The 17793-nt window shown below is 48.3% G+C and overlaps 1 protein-coding gene across 2 annotated transcripts; it reads right to left on the bottom strand.

The window, feature by feature from the left end:
• Window positions 1–1081: 1081 nt before the first annotated feature.
• IQCD (IQ motif containing D) lies at window positions 1082–17782 on the bottom strand. 2 transcript variants are annotated; one of them, XM_033408771.2, is made up of 5 exons: window positions 17655–17782; window positions 8326–9147; window positions 5014–5247; window positions 3258–3329; window positions 1082–1916 (listed from the first exon to the last, which is right to left on the bottom strand). In XM_033408771.2, the coding sequence occupies exons 2-5, from the start codon at window positions 9052–9054 to the stop codon at window positions 1602–1604; spliced, it is 1350 nt and encodes a 449-aa protein (XP_033264662.1). In that variant the 5' UTR covers window positions 9055–9147; window positions 17655–17782; the 3' UTR covers window positions 1082–1601. The 2 variants fall into 2 exon arrangements, with proteins under 2 accessions (XP_033264662.1, XP_033264663.1); XM_033408772.2 differs by lacking the exon at window positions 17655–17782 and having other exon boundaries at window positions 8326–9531.
• Window positions 17783–17793: the final 11 nt, after the last annotated feature.

Raw genomic sequence — 17793 nt, 5'->3', positions numbered from 1 at the left:
TACCGTAAAAAAAAAAAAACAACCCACAGTGACTAGGATTTGCTTGGACTTTGAGGGGTCCAAGAAGACCAGAAAGTTCCACATGGCACCTAGAGAGCACTCGGGAAGGAAGCCTAAGTGGTCAGGGCCCGCCTGCCTCCTGCCCCGCACCATCCTGGGTCAGGCCCCTCAGGAGGAACAGCAAAGCCTTTGTTCTGATGGAGCTGCACCCAGAATCCCAGCATCCTGGTGGATTGCACCTCCAGGAAGCACCGGGATTCCAGAGAGGCCAGCTGGAAGCCACATCTTTGGTTCTGTGCCTCCACCTTTGGGGAAGGGAAGAGCAGACACTCCCGGGGAACAGTCTGGGAGGGACCAACAGTGCCTAGGACCAGGGGCGCACATTCAGACGCCTGCACGGCTCTGGTGGGCCGTGAGGGACGCAAGCGAGCCATGCTCTTGGCACAGACAGCATTTTAAACATGTAGGGTGTTTAAATTTCCTAGAACTCTTGCAAAGAATTAGTTCCCTCCCTCCTCAGTTTTACTTGAAACATTCAGCTCTCATTTGCCTTTATCCCTTGCCCCTATGTTTTAGTAGACATTGGCCACAAATACCTCTTTCCTCCAAACTGTACTAAAAAAGGGAAGCAACCGCCCAAGTATGATGATAAGGGGTGACTGACGCTGAGGCCATGATGGCTGGAAGACAATTGGGAGTGGTGGCGACTGGGACAACCTGTCTGCCACCCAAAGGGGGCGCTCCTCACCTTTAGAAGACACGCAGGCCCGGGCTATCTGGATGATGAGATTTTTCCAGAAAAGTCATTTTTAAGCAGTAGCCTCTGATTTTTTAAATGCCGGCAGTGGGGATTTCCCTGGTGGTCCAGTGGTTAAGACTTTGCCTTCCAGTGCAGGGAGTGCGGGTTGGATCCCTGGCCAGGGAGCTAAGATCCCACATGCCTCACGGCCAAAGAACCAAAACATAAAACAGAAGCAGTATTGTAACAAATTCAATAAAGACTTAAAAAAAAAAAACACCAGTAGTGAATTAAAAAATATATTCTTCAACTACCTGGACACCAAATAAGGCTAATGTGAGGTTGCTGGTTTATGACCTCAGGACCCCTGAGCTTTCACGGTGCTAAACCAGGGAGAGGTTGTGGGCAAATTGATATCCAGAGCAGGGGCAGAGTGCAGCCTGAAACCCTCCCTCTTCCTCCTGGAGTTCTCTGCCTGCCCCGCCCTCCCCTGTGGGCAGCTGTGACCCACACCCAGCTGTCCTGGTGGGTGATGTGTCCATCGCAGTCATGGCAGCTTCTGGGCTGGGACCGAGGGAGATGCAGCCCAAGGTCCAGCTTCCCAGCGAGGCTAAAGGAAGGAATGGTTACGTGCTGACACCCAGCCTGTGTGTTCCCCTCGTGGAAACGGCACCTGCAGCATGGACACGCACCCAATGGCCCTGGGTAAAGTGAAGTTTTTGTAGGCTGTGGTTTAAAAGGGTTTTTAATTTTGAAAAAGTGTTAAGGCCATGAATCGCAGGGCTCCACATCCCAGGGGCTTCCAGGCCGGCTCTTGAGTGAGAGGTAAGATCTTGGTGAGGGCAGGGGTCTGGGCAGGGACTCATTTCTTGCCCTTGCCCTTGCCCTTGCCCTCGCCCTTGCCCTTGTCCTTCTTCCCTCTGCTCTTGCTCCACTTCCTCTTCTTGGACCTGAGCATGGAGCGGACCAGGTAGCCCCTCCACAGGGCCTGGATGAGCATGGCAGCCCGCACCATGTGCACCATCTCCTGCTCGGCTTCCAGCCTCTTCTTGGTGTTGATCTCCTGCTCGGCCTGGATCTGGGAGAACTCTTCCACCAGCACGTCATGCCGTCTCTTCAGCTCCTCCAGCTGCAGCTTCTCCTCCTTGTGGATGATATCCAACTCCTCGTACTCATCCTGGGGTGACAGGCAGGGGGTAGGGGTCTCCAGGCACAGAGCACCACCTGCCACCCTCTTCTGTTCCCACCCTTCCCGAAGGCGCTTCCGCCCCCAGCAATACCGCCTACGCTAAGCCTTTCTGCATCTGAGGCCCAGATGAGAAAGGGAGAGCTGATGCGGTCCATCTGAGTTTGCGGTGGGACCCAGCTGAAATAGGTCAGGAAGGAGGCAAGAACACGGCTCATGGGCTGGGCAGGCTGGGCTTCCAATCCCAGCTCAGCCACATCTCGAGGGGCTTCACCTTTCAAGCCGTCATTTTTCCTCATCTGAAACATGGGGACAATTCCAAACCCAGGAGCAGGGGTGGGAGCTATTTCCAGGATTAAATGACAGGATGGATGCAACGTCCATCCCCCCCGCTCCCACCAGGCATCTACCAGAAGAAAAGTACTTCCAGAAAACACAGAGCTAAGTGGACTCGGTCTCTGCCATCATTCACCCACCACCCTCATTGGGAACAGAGAAACAAGAGCACAGCCTCCAGTCTCCCCCTTCATAGAGCACTCAGGATCAGACAGCACACCTGACATTGACCACTCAGAGGCTTATGTCACTTCCAGTGCTCACCAGGCCTCCCTGCCCCAAAGTCGGGGCTGTGGGCCACCGATGTTATCACAGAGCTGGGTGGAGGCTTAAGGGCACCCCGTTTTTAGGCTACTATTCCCTGGAGCACCTCCTCCAGGCCAGATCCTGTGCTGTACAAGCACCTGTGACAACGGTGACTCGTTAAATCCCCACCATGGTTCCAGCGTGGGTGTTACTGTGATCACATGCAGAAATGGGCTCAGAAAGGTGAAGTTCCTTGCTTAGGGTCACACAGCGAGTAAGTGCCACTAGAGTAGAACCTCCAGATGACAATGGGGACTTTGTTGACCGCTGGAGCCCAGCACCGGGCACATCTAAACACTCGGTAGAAAGTTCCTGAGTGAAGTGGTGGAGGTGAATGCTTGAACCCCATGGGGATGAGTCCCGGCTTAGGGGGCTGCTAGCAGGAGCTGAGCAGGAGGGAACAGGGAGTCTAGGATATTGACAGTAGATGGAGCCAGGATCTTCGGGCCTGGTGTCAAGCACATCTTAGTGGCTCACAGCTTCTGGCTCCTTCCTTTCCCATGGCTCCCCTTACTGCCCCAGGCTAGACAAACCCTTGAGCCTAAGGAAGGGGCAGGGAAGCCACTCTGGAGAGGCCCAGAACTTGGCATAGACCATGGACCATACTAGGGCTTCTCTTCTCCACCCCTCACCCCCATTCCTAGAGGATCTTGGGAAACACACTTGAGAGAGACTTAGGCAGACAGATACCTGCTTTTCACTCATCTCCAAATCGTATTTCTGGATCCAGTTCTCAATTTCCGTTTCCACTTTATATTTTTTCTAAAAAAAATTCAATTAGTCATTGTGTGATGGACTAATATTAACAATAAAAAGCACTCAGCCCGCTCTGCGTCAGCAGGCCCTGCCTCACGCCTCGCCTCCTGAATCCACATCACAAGGTATGTTCTCCATTTCACAGGCAAGGACACGGAGGATCAGATGTGCTAACTCACTTGGCCCAAGATTACAGAGCTGATGGGTGGTGGAGCTTGGATTTGAAGCCAGCAGTCCAGCTCCACAACATTGTAGGCAGAGGGAGCAGCAGGTGCAAAGGCCCTGCGGTGGGAACAAGCTGGTGATGTTTCAAGAGTAGGAACTGAGCCAGTGTGGCTGGAATGGCGTGGCCGGGGAGGAGAATGGTCCCATTGAGCTCAGAGTGAGAAGCTGTGTCACAGAGGGAGTGTCAGCAGTGGAAGGAGTTTGGTTTCTAACGTAAGGGAGAGTGGAAGCTGTTGGGTGGATTTAGATACAGTGGAGGAACGTGATCTAATTTTGTTTTTAAAAGATCAGCTCCTGTACATACAGTGGAATGCTATTCTGCCATAAAAAGGAGTGAAGTATTAGTAAATGCTGCGTGGATGAACCTTGAAAGTGCAAGGCTAAGTGAGAGAAGCCAGACACGAAAGACCACATATTGTATGATTCCATTTACGTGAAGAGCCCAGCATAGGCAAATCCATAGAGATAAAAGGTAGATGAGTGGTTGCCAGGGACTGGGGGGAGGCGGGTGGAGAAGCTACTTAATGAGTACAGGGTTTTATCTGGAGGTGATGAAAATATCTTGGAACTAGATAAAGGTTGTGGTTGTCCGACATTGTGAATATACTAAGTGCCACTGAATAACTTTAAACGGTTATATTTTATGTTATGTGAATTTCACCTCAATTAAAAAAAAAAAATCAGCTCCTTAGTCCTACAGTGCAAGAGGTCGTAACTTGGGCACCACGGATGGGCTGGCTTCAGGGGGCCTGTGACCCAAGCATTGCCCCCCACCATGGGTATGTGCTTCTGTGCCTTTTCATGGGGGAGAGGCCCGGTGCTTCCGTTAGATGCTCAAAAGTGTAGTGAAACAAAAACGAATCTGAGAACAAGTGTTAGAAAGGGTGCCCTTTGTGAGGAAAGGGATTCGGAAGCAAACTGGGTGCATGCTGGGCCTGGGTCCTGGCTGAGACGATGGAGAAGGCAGATGAAAAAAGGATATTTATTGAGCACCGACTAGGTGCTACCAGCTGCCTACCCATCATCCCATCTAATTCTCATAGCAACTCATTAAGGCCTATTCAATCACTTTCATTTTAAAAATGTGAAAACTAAGGCTCAGAGGGAGTTAAGAGATTTGCCAGAGGTTTCTGTGCGCCTTCATTTCCTTTGCAGGACAGGTGGGTATCATCCTCCTTGTGGGGCCCAGAGGAGTTCAGGAACTTGCCCAAGGTCACAGAGCTGGCCTGCAGCAGGACCTGATCTCTCTGCCCCCAGTCCCTGGCCTGTGTGCTGCTCCCTCCTGCCTCCCGAGGGATACTGTGTCCATCCTGGGCTTCCCTGCACCCTTCTCCCCAGGGAGCTGCGCCCCGGGCGGCTGAAGCAGCCCTGCCCCCCACCCCAAGCCCTGCGCCTGGCCCTCCCTTCGCCCCCTCCCCTGCCCCAGTGGCCCCATTGCCCCCACCGCCCCGCTTCCCCGGGGCACCTTCCTCAGCGCCTGCTCTGCCTCCCAGTTCTCCACGACCAGGCTGTTGAACTGCGCCTGCAGCAGCAGGATCTCCTGCTGGGTCTTGGCCACCCGGGCCTGCGAGGCCCGGAAGTCCGCCTTCTGCTGCTTCTTGGCCTCCTTCTTGGTGCGAAGGAGGCTGTTCTCTGAGAGCTTGGGCAGCTGGTGCAGGTGGTTTTTCAGTTCTTGGATCACGACGTTCTCCTTCTCCACCTGGGCCAGGAAGAAGAGAGGCTCCAGGATACCTCCGCGATCATGAGCCATCGCAGGAGAGGTTGGCGTGCCTGCAGCCCCCTCAGGACGGGGCGCTACTACCTCACCAAATCCCAGCCCTGGCCCCGGAGGACAGGGACAGCCTGCCTAGAGACCGGGAAACTGAGGCTCACGGGGGTTGAGTCTGTCTGGGGTTGTGCAGCTGAGATGGAATTTGAAGCCGGGTCTGTCTGATCCAGACAGGCTGTCTGGCCACCGTCCTCTATTTCCCGGCGTGTGTGAAGTGCACAGGCGCGCCTGAGCGGGGTCACAGGAGGAGAGGTCTGCGACAGCGCGACGCTCCTGCCGGGGCACAGCAGGGGAGTGCCTAGTTGCCAGGGACACTTGGCGCGATGCATGAAAGTGTGAGATAAACACACACCGCAGGGATTGCCCCCCCCACCCCGCTCTCCCCTTGAGGGCCTGGCTTGGCTCGTGACCCTCAGTCGGTTCTAAAACAGGAATTGGTTGTAGTGAGGTGGATGGACCTAGAGTCCGTCATGCAGAGTGAAGTAAGTCAGAAGGAGAAAAAAAATTACCGTATGCTAACACATATATATGGAATCTAAAAAAAAAAAAAAGGTTCTGAAGAACCTAGGGGTAAGACGGGCATAGACACAGACCTACTAGAGAATGGACTTGAGGATATGGGGAGGGGGAAGGGTAAGCTGGGACGAAGTGAGAGAGTGGCATGGACATATATGTACACTACCAAACGTAAGATAGATAGCTAGTGGGAAGCAGCCGCATAGCACAGGGAGATCAGCTCGGTGCTTTGTGACCACCTAGAGGGGTGGGATAGGGAGGGTGGGAGGGAGACGCAAGCGGGAGGAGATATGGGAACATATGTATATGTATAACTGATTCACTTTGTTATAAAGCAGAAACTAACACACCAGTGTAAAGCAGTTATACTCCAACAAAGATGTTAAAAATAAATAAATAAATAAATAAAAATAAAATAAAGTAAAATAAAACAGGAATTGGGGTTGGGGGGCACCGCTGTTTCGTAAATAAACTCCAAAGGCTGATCACAAGTGCTAGGGTGTCCCTCTGAACACACCGGTGCTGTGGCTGGCTCAGGCCAGCAGCCTCGGGCTGGGGGCAGCTGGCAGCAGGGCTGCAGCGGGTCTGAGCTCACTTCCTGTACTCAGGGAGTGGGAGGCGGGGTGGGGAGGGGTTTGAGGCAAGCCTGTCCTGTGGGCAAGTCTTCAGCCCTCAGGGGTTGGGTTTGAAGCAGGCAGTACTATTCGCAGTCAGAGCTTTTCTTGTGGACCCCTCAACATGCCTTATTGGTGTCATCCTCTCACTTTACACTGAGATCCAGTGACCTGATGAAATCTGCCCACCTGGGAGAAATGGAATTTGACCCCAGATCTGTCCAACTTGGCAGCCCCAAGCTGTTTCCACTACCCGAATGAGACCAGCAAAGCCACTTGGAAGTCCTCTTCCTTTCCCTAGGTGACACCCCTCCAACCTATGAGTGGTCTCCCCTGAGCACCCAGGAGCCTGTCATCTTTCTACTCAGCAGATAATTACCTTGTCCCCCTTTTTGTGCCAGGCCCACTAGGGACCCAGTGGAGGGCCAAGAGAGACAAGGTCCCTGTTCTCTTGTGGGGGAGCCAGACCCCAATCATATCATCAAATCATCACACAGTCATCAACAAACCCTGATGAATGCTGTACAGGACAAAGTCAGAGAGAACATAAGGAAGGGGGGACCCCCCGAGCTAGTACATCAGGGAGGGAGCGTGGCCTTGATCTCTCATCTATCACAGGGCGATGAAAATGTGACAGTGCTGGCTGGCTGTCCCCCAGGACCTGTTCTCCCCAGAAAGGCTGTAGAGCAGAATGTTTCACTGGGAAGTGGCCCCAGCTACAGACCACGCTCCCAGCATCTCTAGCACTGGGTGTAGCTAAGAACTATATGAACGCTGCTTCTAGGTGATGTCCCAAAAGGGTAGGACAAAGTCCCCTCCTCCCCTTTCCTCCTTCCTGCTGGCTGGACCAGTGGTGACATGACGGTGGAAGGCTGGAGCAACCTTCTGGGTCCACAGTTAGAAGCCCCATGTGGGGGGCAGCAGAGAAGCCAGCAGCAAGGAACCTGGGCCCCTGACGAGTTTACGAAGCAGAGCTTCCATGCCAGCTCTCTGTTAAACAGAAATACACCACCAGCTTGACTAAGCCACTATTATTTGGGGTCTCTGATTTAGCAGCCAAACCTATACTTACACGCCACTTCCCAGGGACTTTGCTAGCTGTTAGTGCGAAAATGTGTGTAAAGAATAACACATAGGGGCTTCCCTGGTGGCGCGGTGGTTGAGAGTCCACCTGCCGATGCAGGGGACACGGGTTCGTGCCCCGGTCCGGGAAGATCCCACATGCCGCGGGGCGGCTGGGCCCGTGAGCCATGGCCACAGAGCCTGCGCGTCCGGAGCCTGTGCTCCGCAAAAGAAGAATAACACGTAGTATGTGTCTTGTTAGGTTGGGATCATGTTATCCTTTCCCCTCTTAAAAATTCTCCTAGAGCTTCCACCCCTCCTACCTGCCCCTTACCCTCAGGACAAAGACCACATTCCTCGATTAGGCCTCAAAGGCCCTGTGTAATCTGCGAGCAAAGCCTTAAGTTAAGTATTTACTACCCAGCCTTGGCCTGGAAGGTCTCTCTCTACCTCACTCGCCTGGTTCGCTCCCTCTCATTCTCCATGTCTTGGCTTCAACATCCCTGAGTTCCAAGTTCAGGTCTCCTATAACACTCTCTTATAGCACCCTATACTTACCCTTCCTTGTACTTCTCAAAACTGTAATTAAATCAGCTCTTTAAGACCTACCTTCCCTATCATGAACTCCATGAGGCTGGGACCATGTGGACTCATCATTTATAAGACCTGGCATCCGGTAAGTGCTCAAAACAATATTTATGGAGTAAAAGAATGAAAACAGCTATTTAAATCACTGAGGAAAAAACCCAACTGCCAAAAGATTTGGACTCCTCCCTGGGGCTCCTCCTATAACCTGACCAATACTGTGCAGTGATACCTCTGCATCCCTGTTCCTCACGCAGGCTGCCAATTCATTTTCCAGAGTATCGATGATTTCTTGGTTCCTCTGATTCCGTCTGGTGATGTCCTGGATGAACTGAGTCTTGTCTCTGGCTTCCATGGGACTAGTGAGTAGCTTCTCAAACAGGGAACCTCGGAGTTCTACCAGGCTATCAATAAAACTCTGGGCTTCCACACTTCTGCCCAGGGTCTGCACCTGCAACAGCCTGGCAGCCTGGGGGCTACTGAGCAGGAGTCTCACGATGTTCTTGGTGGATCCTTTGATCTGCTGCATAAGGGGTGGGAGGTGGGATTTCTGCACCTCTATGGAGAGGACACGGTCTCGGAACGACGGTTCATCCTCGAACTCTTCTTCCTCCTGCAACTGCCTTTCTTCCTCCTGCAGGTAACTGACACGATCCACGAGGATCTGGCAAAGGTCCTGGTGCTCTCTCACTGCTTTCATGATGTCCTCCCCCAGCATCCCCTCCGAATTCTTGGAACTGGATGCCACGTATGACAGCAGGGTCACCAACTCCACCTTGTGAATGGTCTCATCCAGGACGGACATGATCCTCTTGGTCTCGATGGTGGTGAGTTTGGTCTTGGTAGGAGGCAAGCGTTTTGGCGGGGCGGTGGAGTTTTTGGTTGTCTGTGCTATCAGCCTTACTCTGTTGACGTCAGGGTCTTCGTAGAGAGGGGCCACGGCAAGGATGTCCAAAGCCATTTTATGAGCGGTCTTCTTCGCCTTTGTAGGCCCTGAGAGATGGAGACTTTGGTAGACTATCTGGGCTTCCTGCTTTTATTGTCTCTGGCAACCCTGAAAAAGGAAGGAGTAGGTAGTCAGCAGAGTCAGGCTGACTTCGGGACGGCTGGTGTGGCCACAGCAGCCGTAAACTGTTGACGTGGAGAGTTTGTCTTAGGTGCTCTGCAGCCTTTACACAGAACCTCTCAAGGAAAGCCGCGTTTAGCTTTGTAACAGTGCTCAGGGCCCCAAGGGTAAGGGGACCATGTGTGGAGCTGGGTCTCAGGCACATGTGTCAGGCAGGGACCAACCAGGAATACAGACATCATTCTAGGTATTCAAACACAGCAACCAGTTACGTGGGTGATGGAAGAATTGAGAGGCCAATCAGGGGAAGGGAAAGCCACCCAGCGATTGTCAATTGCAGGAAACCACGAAGGAGGAGGAAGCGGGGGGTTTGGGGATCAGGGCCACCCAGGGGAAGCTGGAGCCACAGCCATTTCCTGTCCAGGAGTCACTATAGCCCCAGTGGAGCTGTGGCCACTGCCGGAAATGCAGCCCAAAGCAGAGAGAAGAGGAGAAATCTGGTTTCTCCCTTTGTCCAGCCTTCCAATCTAACACCAGTGCCTCCCACTGACCAAATCCAGTGGGAAACCAGTGACAAGGGAGCCTGGGCAATGCAGCCCACAGGGGTCAGCAGCTGGAGACAGAGCAGAAGAGGGACAAGCAAATAATGGTGCCGAGAGCGAACAGCATGAGGACCAGCACAGCGCATTTGCATTGGCTTTTAAGAATGGATTAAAAAAATCGGGGTGGGGGTCTTCCCTGGTGGCGCAGTGGTTGAGAGTCCGCCTGCCGATGCAGGGGACACGGGTTCGTGCCCCGGTCCGAGAAGATCCCACATGCCACGGAGCAACTAAGCCCACGAGCCACAACTACTGAGCCCACATGCCGCAACTACTGAAGCCCGTGCGCTGGGAGCCCATGCTCCACAACAAGAGAAGCCACCGCAATGAGAAGCCTGTGCACTGCAATGAAGAGTAGCCCCCGTTCGGCGCAACTAGAGAAAGCCCGCATGCAGCAACGAAGCCCCAATGCATGCAAAAATATAAATAAATAAATTTATTTAAAAAAAAAACAAACCAGAAGCCTCTGGGGGCTGAGGACTGGGGCAGAGGGCATTATCTTGCATCTCCTTGATTCCCACCTGCTTCCTGTTCCCCAATCAATCTCGTGAGTTCCTTAAGGCTTTTCCTGAAAATAACATTTTAGGGACAGCCATGGAGCTTCCTCAGCCTCCCCGGGGAATGAAGGATCTCTGCCCTATGGGCCACAGAATGAATGTGAACCAAGTGTTTAATGAACTCACTTCTCCCCATGGTCCCCCAAGGCTCTCAAGCATAAATCAAAACTCTCAAATTCTTTAGAGATTGCGGCTGCAAATGCAACGTTATGGGAAATGTTTCCAATTTGCTTTCAGCCAAATTACCTCTTTGCTTTAAAGGGCAAACTTGTTTTCTTTGATTATGATGACGCCCGTCAGTTCCTGACAGCTCATTTGGGTGAACAAGAAAAAGCTGGTGGAACTGGAATTGGGGGAAATGCATCTGACTCTGATTACAAAAATCACTGGAGAATCTCCTTTCCTTGAATTCTAATATGATCACTTCATTAATGCCACGAACCTTAATATTTCAGTCATTTCCAACTTAAGCCTCTCCTTTTAAAATTCTTGCCCTAAGAGTGAAACAAGGTTGTTAATGGAGGGGGGACTTTAATTGGATCTTCCCTTTATTTGTCATTAATTCTGCTGATGAACTTTATAAATGGAAATATATCTTTATCATGCAAACTATACCTGTTTTCACTCAGATAAGCTTGTTGGATGTTTTACTTTCCCTCTCGGAACATTTTGAAGAAAAACAAAAAAGATTTGAGGTAAATTATATTTTGTTCCCCCAGGGAGAAAAAGGAGAAGAAAACCCAACTACCCTACAAGTACCCTGCAAATCCAGCACTGGTCCATGGAGAAGTCAGAGGGTGTGAAAAAACAAATTGAAGGGAGAGAGGGAGAGAGAGGGAGAGAGAGAGAGAGGGGGAGAGAGAAAGAGAGAGAGGGAGAGAGAGAGAAAGAGAGGGAGAGGGAGAGAGAGGGAGAAAGAGAGGTTTATGTGGGGGTGGGGAGCATCTCATTTTAAGAAATGCCATTAAATTCTAGCTAATTCCTGGGACTTCCCTGGCGTCCAGTGCTTAGGACTCCACACTCTCGCTGCAGGGGCCTGGGTTTGATCCCTGGTCAGGGAACTAAGATCCCACAAGCCACGCGGTGTGGCCCCGAAAAAACAAAAAACAAACAAAAAAACGAACTAACTCTTGAGAACTTACTATGTACCGACCACTGTTCTAAATGCTTTACACAAATTAACTCCTTTATTCTTCACAACAGCCTCCTGGGGTAGGTGTTTTCATTACGTCCATTTTCCAGAAGAGGAAAGGAAGGCAGAGGGAGGTTAGCTGTTTCTACTAGTTTACAGCATGTAAGTCACAGAGCTGGGATTTCAGCCCAGGCAGTCTGTCTTAGGAGTCCGCATCCCATAACCACTATTCTGTCCAGCCTCTTGATTTTAAGATTGACTTCTATGGTGGAAAAATTAGAATCATGATTTATAGACTAATTCTTTGCTGGTCCAGTTTCAGTGAGTCCTGTTAAGTAGAGGTGTAGAGAAGAGATGGGTTCACAACTCGATTCCTATAGCATTCAATCTATTTAACACGAATATGCATATTTGTTGTTATATGTGCATATATAATATAATACGTTATATTATATTGCATTACTTCATATTATATTATACTACTTATAAATATAAATGCTAGACTTGATTCACCTTTCTTTCTAGTGCCTCACAGTCTTCCTCCCGGTGTCACGTTCCCATGGGTACACCTGGGATTAGACACAGTTCACAGTGCAGAGCTGCCACCCCATTGCTTTCTCCTCACTTAAGAAAGCTTATCAGGAATTCTCTGGCGGTTCAGTGGTTAAGACTCGGCACTTTCACTGCCATGGGCCTGGGTTCGATTCCTGGTCTGGGAACTAACATGGGTTCCCATGTCAGGCAAATTTGAAGTTCAGTCCTAGGGGATCAACACTTCCTTGCTGTGTGGCTTTAGGCAAGTCAATGAACGTCTCTAAGCATCTTCGGCTTCCTCACCTGTAATGTGGGGACAGTAACAGAACCCACGCTTGATAAAACTGATGTGAGTGTGAAATGAAGTCCTGACTCAATCATGTTGAGATTTTAGGATGACCTTCAAAATGATACAATTTAATATTAACATTTGAATACTTTTAAAAATAGAACATGTATTTTTCCAAATATATTTGTTTTTGTGCAGAAAGGTTTATAAAGAGCCAACATGGATCCATTTTTTACTCCTTTTTACTATTTCTGTTTTTAATTTTGCAGGTTTCTGCATTACTCATGACTTTCAGTTAGTAATGGAGGAGGACAGAGGTCCCTTAAACTGCTCACCATTTTCCAGACTCTTCCCCCTTACAAATTAATTCATCACAATCCTTAATTCCTCTTTTGGCAGTGTGGTTTTCGATGTGTTTATTTCTGGTTATATCCAACTGTGGATAGTATCACTTAGGTTGTTTCAGACATAAGGAAGAATTTCTTAGCAGTGAATTTAGATTCTTCTAAAATAAACTTCCCCCACTTAAATATATATATGTATTTAAATCGTAATCTTAGCAAATGTAAAACACTGGCTTTTCCTGACTGACAGATTATGTTGTAGGAGAGTCTTTTTTAAACCATGACCCTTTAGTGAGTGGTGGAATCAATTTGCCTGTTGAGACTAGCATTAAAAATAAATGAAATAGAATAGAAAATATCATAGTGCACTGCATGTAGTAAGTATTCTTTTGTATTTAAACAGGCGTCTGCTGGATCAAGGAGGAAAATGTATTTCTTTGTCTGGCTTGTGGTTAAAAAAAAAAGGGACTTCCCTGGTGGCGCAGTGGTTAGGAATCCACCTGCCAGTGCAGGAGACACGGGTTTGATCCCTGGTCCGGGAAGACCCCACATGCCGCGGAGCAACTAATCCCGTGTGCCACAACTACTGAGCCTGCGCTCTAGAGCCTGCAAGCCACAACTACTGAAGCCCACGCAGCTAGAGCCCATGCTCCGCAACAAGAGAAGCCACGCAATGAGAAGGCCGTGCACTGCAACAAACAGCAGCCCCCGCTCGCCGCAACTAGAGAAAGCCCGTGCGCAGCAACAAATACCCAACGCAGCCAAAAAGACAAAAACAAAAACAAAAACAACTTGTGTTCAAAAGCCCCCATATTAAAGGCATTTGATTGGTCATAGGATATAACCTGCTGTGATTATTTGAGAGCTCAGGTCAAAGAGATACTTTTCCCTGATGCTCTGTATTTCAAATGGTCTTGATTTTCAATCCCTTTTACTTTCAGTTCCACTAACTAGGGCCTGAAGGGAAAAGGTGTGTGTGTGTGTGTGTGTGTGTGTGTGTGTGTGTGTATAGCACTTGTCTTGTGTGAAAATACCAGTGTAGAACGGGGTTTTTCAATCTCCACACTACTGACATTTTGGGTCAGATAATTCTCTCCTGTGGAGGCTGTCCTGTGTGTTTGTAGAATGTTTAGCATCATTCCTGGCCTCCATGCACTTGATGGCAGTAGCACCCTTCTCCCACCATTAGCTCTGATCAGTTGGAGATGAAATATCTCTAGACGTTGCCAAATGTCCCTGTGGAGTGTGGGTGGGGTGCTCCTGGTTGAGAACCACTGGTCTAGACCACAGCAGCTTGGCTTCCCTGTAAAACTCCTGGCCTCCCCCATGCTAAGTCCAGTGCTCTATCCAGATTCAAAGGAAGGCATGCCCAAGCCTAGCCCAGCTCTGTCTGACGAGCCGACCTCAGCACCATCTAAAGCCACCATCAGTTACAGAATCAAGATCAGATTCACAAGTTGGGTCTTAGGAGCCCTGGGTGCATGACTCTCTCCTGTCAGGGGCTCTTGGAATAAGTCTAGGCAAGTCCCTTATCTCCTTGGCACCTGGTGACACAACACCTGTCTTAGCCACATCAAAAGGGAGCTGAGTGGAGAAGGGATGGTTTCATAGACAGGAAAGCCCTTTGGAGTGTTAAAAGCTTTCTTCAACGGGGAGTGATGATGATGATTATATGTTGAGGGATAAATCACGTAGTACATCAGCCTCATTGCCCAGAGCTCTTTTCTCCTAGGGAAATAGAGAAGTACACGTGGGGAACTTAGCAACTGAGTAGGCAGGAAAGACTCACCCCTTTAATTCAATTTTTTTTTTTTTTTTTGGCCAAGCCATGCAGCTTGCAGGATCTTAGTTCTCCGACCAGGGACTGAACCCGTGTTGCCTGCAGTGAAAGTGTGGAGGTGTGGAGTTCTAACCACTGAACTGCCAGGGAATTCCCTATTTTTTTTTTTTTTTTTTTACTGTAAATCAAGTGAAAATCCCAAGCTAAAGCTCTGGCATTTATATCTAACCATGCCTGGAGTGTGTTCCCAAGGGATGCCTCTCCCTGAGCCAGGGCAGAGGTCTGGCTGGGATGCCCGGGGCAGCCTATCCAGCCTGGAGGCAAGGATATTGATACTGACTCTGCAGCCTCTGTTACTGTTTCTTTCAATCAAAAGGCTTGGTAGAGGGTGAAGTCTGGGAAAGGGAACTGTGGGATAGGTTTTTGCTTTCTACTAACAACTTTATAATATTCAGAAAAGGCATGAACAGTGACCTCAGAACTTACCCCTTCTCACTCTTGACTTTCCCACTATTTTCTTTTTTAACTATTTGGAATTCGCCAGTGAAGACACCTAGCACTGGGCTTTACTTTGAGGGAAGATTTGTTTTTTTTTGGCCACGCCACACAGCTTGTGGGATCTTAGTTCCCAGACCAGGAATTGAACCCAGGCCCATGGCAGTGAAAGTGCTGAGTCTTAACCACTGGACCGCCAGGGAACTCCTGAAGACTATTTATTTCTAATTCAATCTGTTTACTTGTTATAGGTCTATTCAAATTTTCTCTTTATTCTTGGGTCAATTTTAATAATTTGTATTTCTAGGAATTCATTCATTTTATCTAAGTTGTCTTTTTTTGGCATGAAGTTGTTCATAATATTCCTTATAATTCTTTAAGTTTCTGCAGTTCTGATTTTGGTAATTTGTGTCTTTTACTTTCTTGGTCAGTCTAGCTATATCTTCCTGATGTACTGACCTTCCTATCAATATAAAATGTCCCTCTTTGTTCTAGTAATATTTTTTGTCTTAAAATCAATATTTTCTGATAGCAATATAGCCTCTCCAGCTCTCTCATGCTTACTCTATGCATGAATTCCAATTTTTTACTTTCAACTCCTTTGTGTCTTTGAATCTAAGGTGAGTCTCTTGTAGGCGGCATATAGTTCAGTCTCACTTTTTAAATCTAGTCTGGCAAGCTCTGCCTTTTGATTGAAGTGTTTTTTCCATTTACATTTAATAATTTACATTAAATTATTCAGATAGTTGGATTTACATCTGCCATTTTCCTATGTTTTTTTATTCATCTCATCTCATGTTTTGTTCCTGTGTTATTTCGTTAATGCCTTTTATTGTGTTAAATAAATATTTTTAGTCTACTCTTTTGATTCTTCTGTTGATTTAAAAAAATTTTTTTGAGTTGTTTTCTTAGTGGCTGACTTAGGGATTATAATGTGCATCTTAATTTATCACAGTCTATTCTGAAATACTAAATATTTTCTAGTTGATGGGTCATTGTTATCCTACATTTTTAAAATTATTTAAACATGGCTTCCTTTAGTTCTTTGAACATATTTATAATAGCTTCTTTGAAGCCTTTGTCTGCTAAAGCCAACATCTAGGGACACATAGAGACACTTTCTGTTGACTGCTTTTTTTTCCTGAGTACGTTTACACACGTCTCACAATTTTTATTGAACACTGGAAATTTTAGAGGGAAGATTTTTTTTTTTGTAGCAACTCGGTAGTTTTTTCCTTCCTAATGATTGTTGTTCTTGTTTTGCTTGGGTGTTTGGTAATTTACTTCCTGGACTAAATCTGTCAAGTCGGTCTCCTCCACAATGTGCAGCTACTGATGTCTCTGCTTAATTGTTTTTTCATATTTTTATTTTTAAACCTGGCTTCCTAGGGGTCCCCTCTGTATCCACATAGTTTAATATTCAGCCAAAAGTCAGTCCGAGGTTGTGCTCAAACTTTGAGCCAGTAAGGTTTCTGTTCTCCCATGGAAAGTGCAGCACGCACTCAGCACATCTACACAGGCTCCAACGGCCAGGGATTAAGTGGCTTGGGCCTGCTCTGGTCTCTGCTACACATGCGCATAACCTCTAGTCAACCAAGATATACACAGAGCTCATCAGGTCCCCTATGGCTGCCTCACTCCCCAGGAACTCCAAGCTTTCACTCCATTGTTTGTGCCAAATAGGATTACAACCTTGGACTGCTAGAGCTGCCGCCTCCCCTATTCTCTTCCCACCAAGATTGCCACTTTAGCCAGTACTCCTTCAAACCAAGTGAGCCCCATCAGACAGTAACAGTGAAGCTGTTGGTATTCAGGGGGCTACCCACCCTGGTTGAACTATTATGCCCATAGAACTGGGGGTGGGGAAATCAGAGAAGTCTCAGGTAAGTATAGCACAAACTTGAAGTTCGGTGGTTTTATGAATAAAAATTCTCAGTTCGTTGTATGACTTCGGTTGATTTTCAGTGTGCTAACATAGCACTAGATGGTTTTGTCCAGCTTTATAGTTGCTTCTAAAAATTATTATTGTGGTAAAAGATACATAACAAAGTTTACCATTGTAACCATTTTAAATTCAGTGGCATTAAATTGTTACATTCACATCTATGTGCAACCATCACCACCATCCACCTCTTCCAGAACTTTTTCATCATCTCAAATTGAAACTCTGTACCTATTAAATAACTCCCCGTTTTCCCCTCCCCCCAGCCCCTGGCAACCACTATTCTACTTTCTGCCTTAGTTAACCCTCACAACAAACGCTTTGTCTTAAGTATGTAAATGAAATCATATTTCAAGGACGGGGACGGGAGTTAAGTTCTAAAGTTAGCACAAAAGGCCAAAATTGGTATAATCAAAATTACCTGATTTAAACACTCACTTTCATTGGATGCTCACTCTGGGATGTATATATAGGCCGTTGGGTGGAATGGTAGCGGACTTATAAACTACACTCTCACTCCCAGCACCTGTGTTTGACTTGAAAGTAGTTAACTTTGATGCGACTCCACTTGACTAGTATCATCCACGTTTTACGGATGAGGAAGTGGACAAGTGGAGGGGCAGAGTAGAGGATGCCCAGTAGTCCTTGCTGGGGGTTGAGAGGGAGGTCCAAACTGAGGCAGGGGCTGGAGAGCAGGATCCTGAGTCGGGGACGGGCTCGAGGTGGGGGGGCTACTGATTCCTCAGAGAGCCAAAGGATTGAGGGCTAGACCCCATTCAACATCTCTTCATCATTCCCAGCCCTTCCCCACAAAGTCATTCACCTGCTCCGCGGGCTTCAGGTTTTTCTATCCGTGGTAACCACCGAGGTGACTGCGTTGCTAGGTTACCGGCCAATCTCAGAAGGCGGGACTCAGCGTCTGATTGACTTTCTTTTTCACCATTAAATTCCTTATTCCGCTC

This window comes from Orcinus orca, chromosome 15, assembly GCF_937001465.1.
Source record: "Orcinus orca chromosome 15, mOrcOrc1.1, whole genome shotgun sequence".
In the NCBI taxonomy this organism is placed as follows: Eukaryota; Metazoa; Chordata; class Mammalia; order Artiodactyla; family Delphinidae; genus Orcinus; species Orcinus orca.
The sequence above is the reverse complement of the archived record's forward strand: the minus strand, read 5'-3'. Positions and strand labels throughout refer to the sequence as shown.

Excerpts from the sequence above, each read along its gene's own strand:
- IQCD (XM_033408771.2), bottom strand. The coding sequence starts at position 9,054 with ATGGCTTTGGACATCCTTGCCGTGGCCCCTCTCTACGAAGACCCTGAC. Across the intron at positions 5,248-8,325 it reads TGAGGAACAGGGATGCAGAG|GTGGAGAAGGAGAACGTCGT; the intron begins GTATCACTGCAC and ends TTCCTGGCCCAG. Across the intron at positions 3,330-5,013 it reads CAGAGCAGGCGCTGAGGAAG|AAAAAATATAAAGTGGAAAC; the intron begins GTGCCCCGGGGA and ends AATTTTTTTTAG.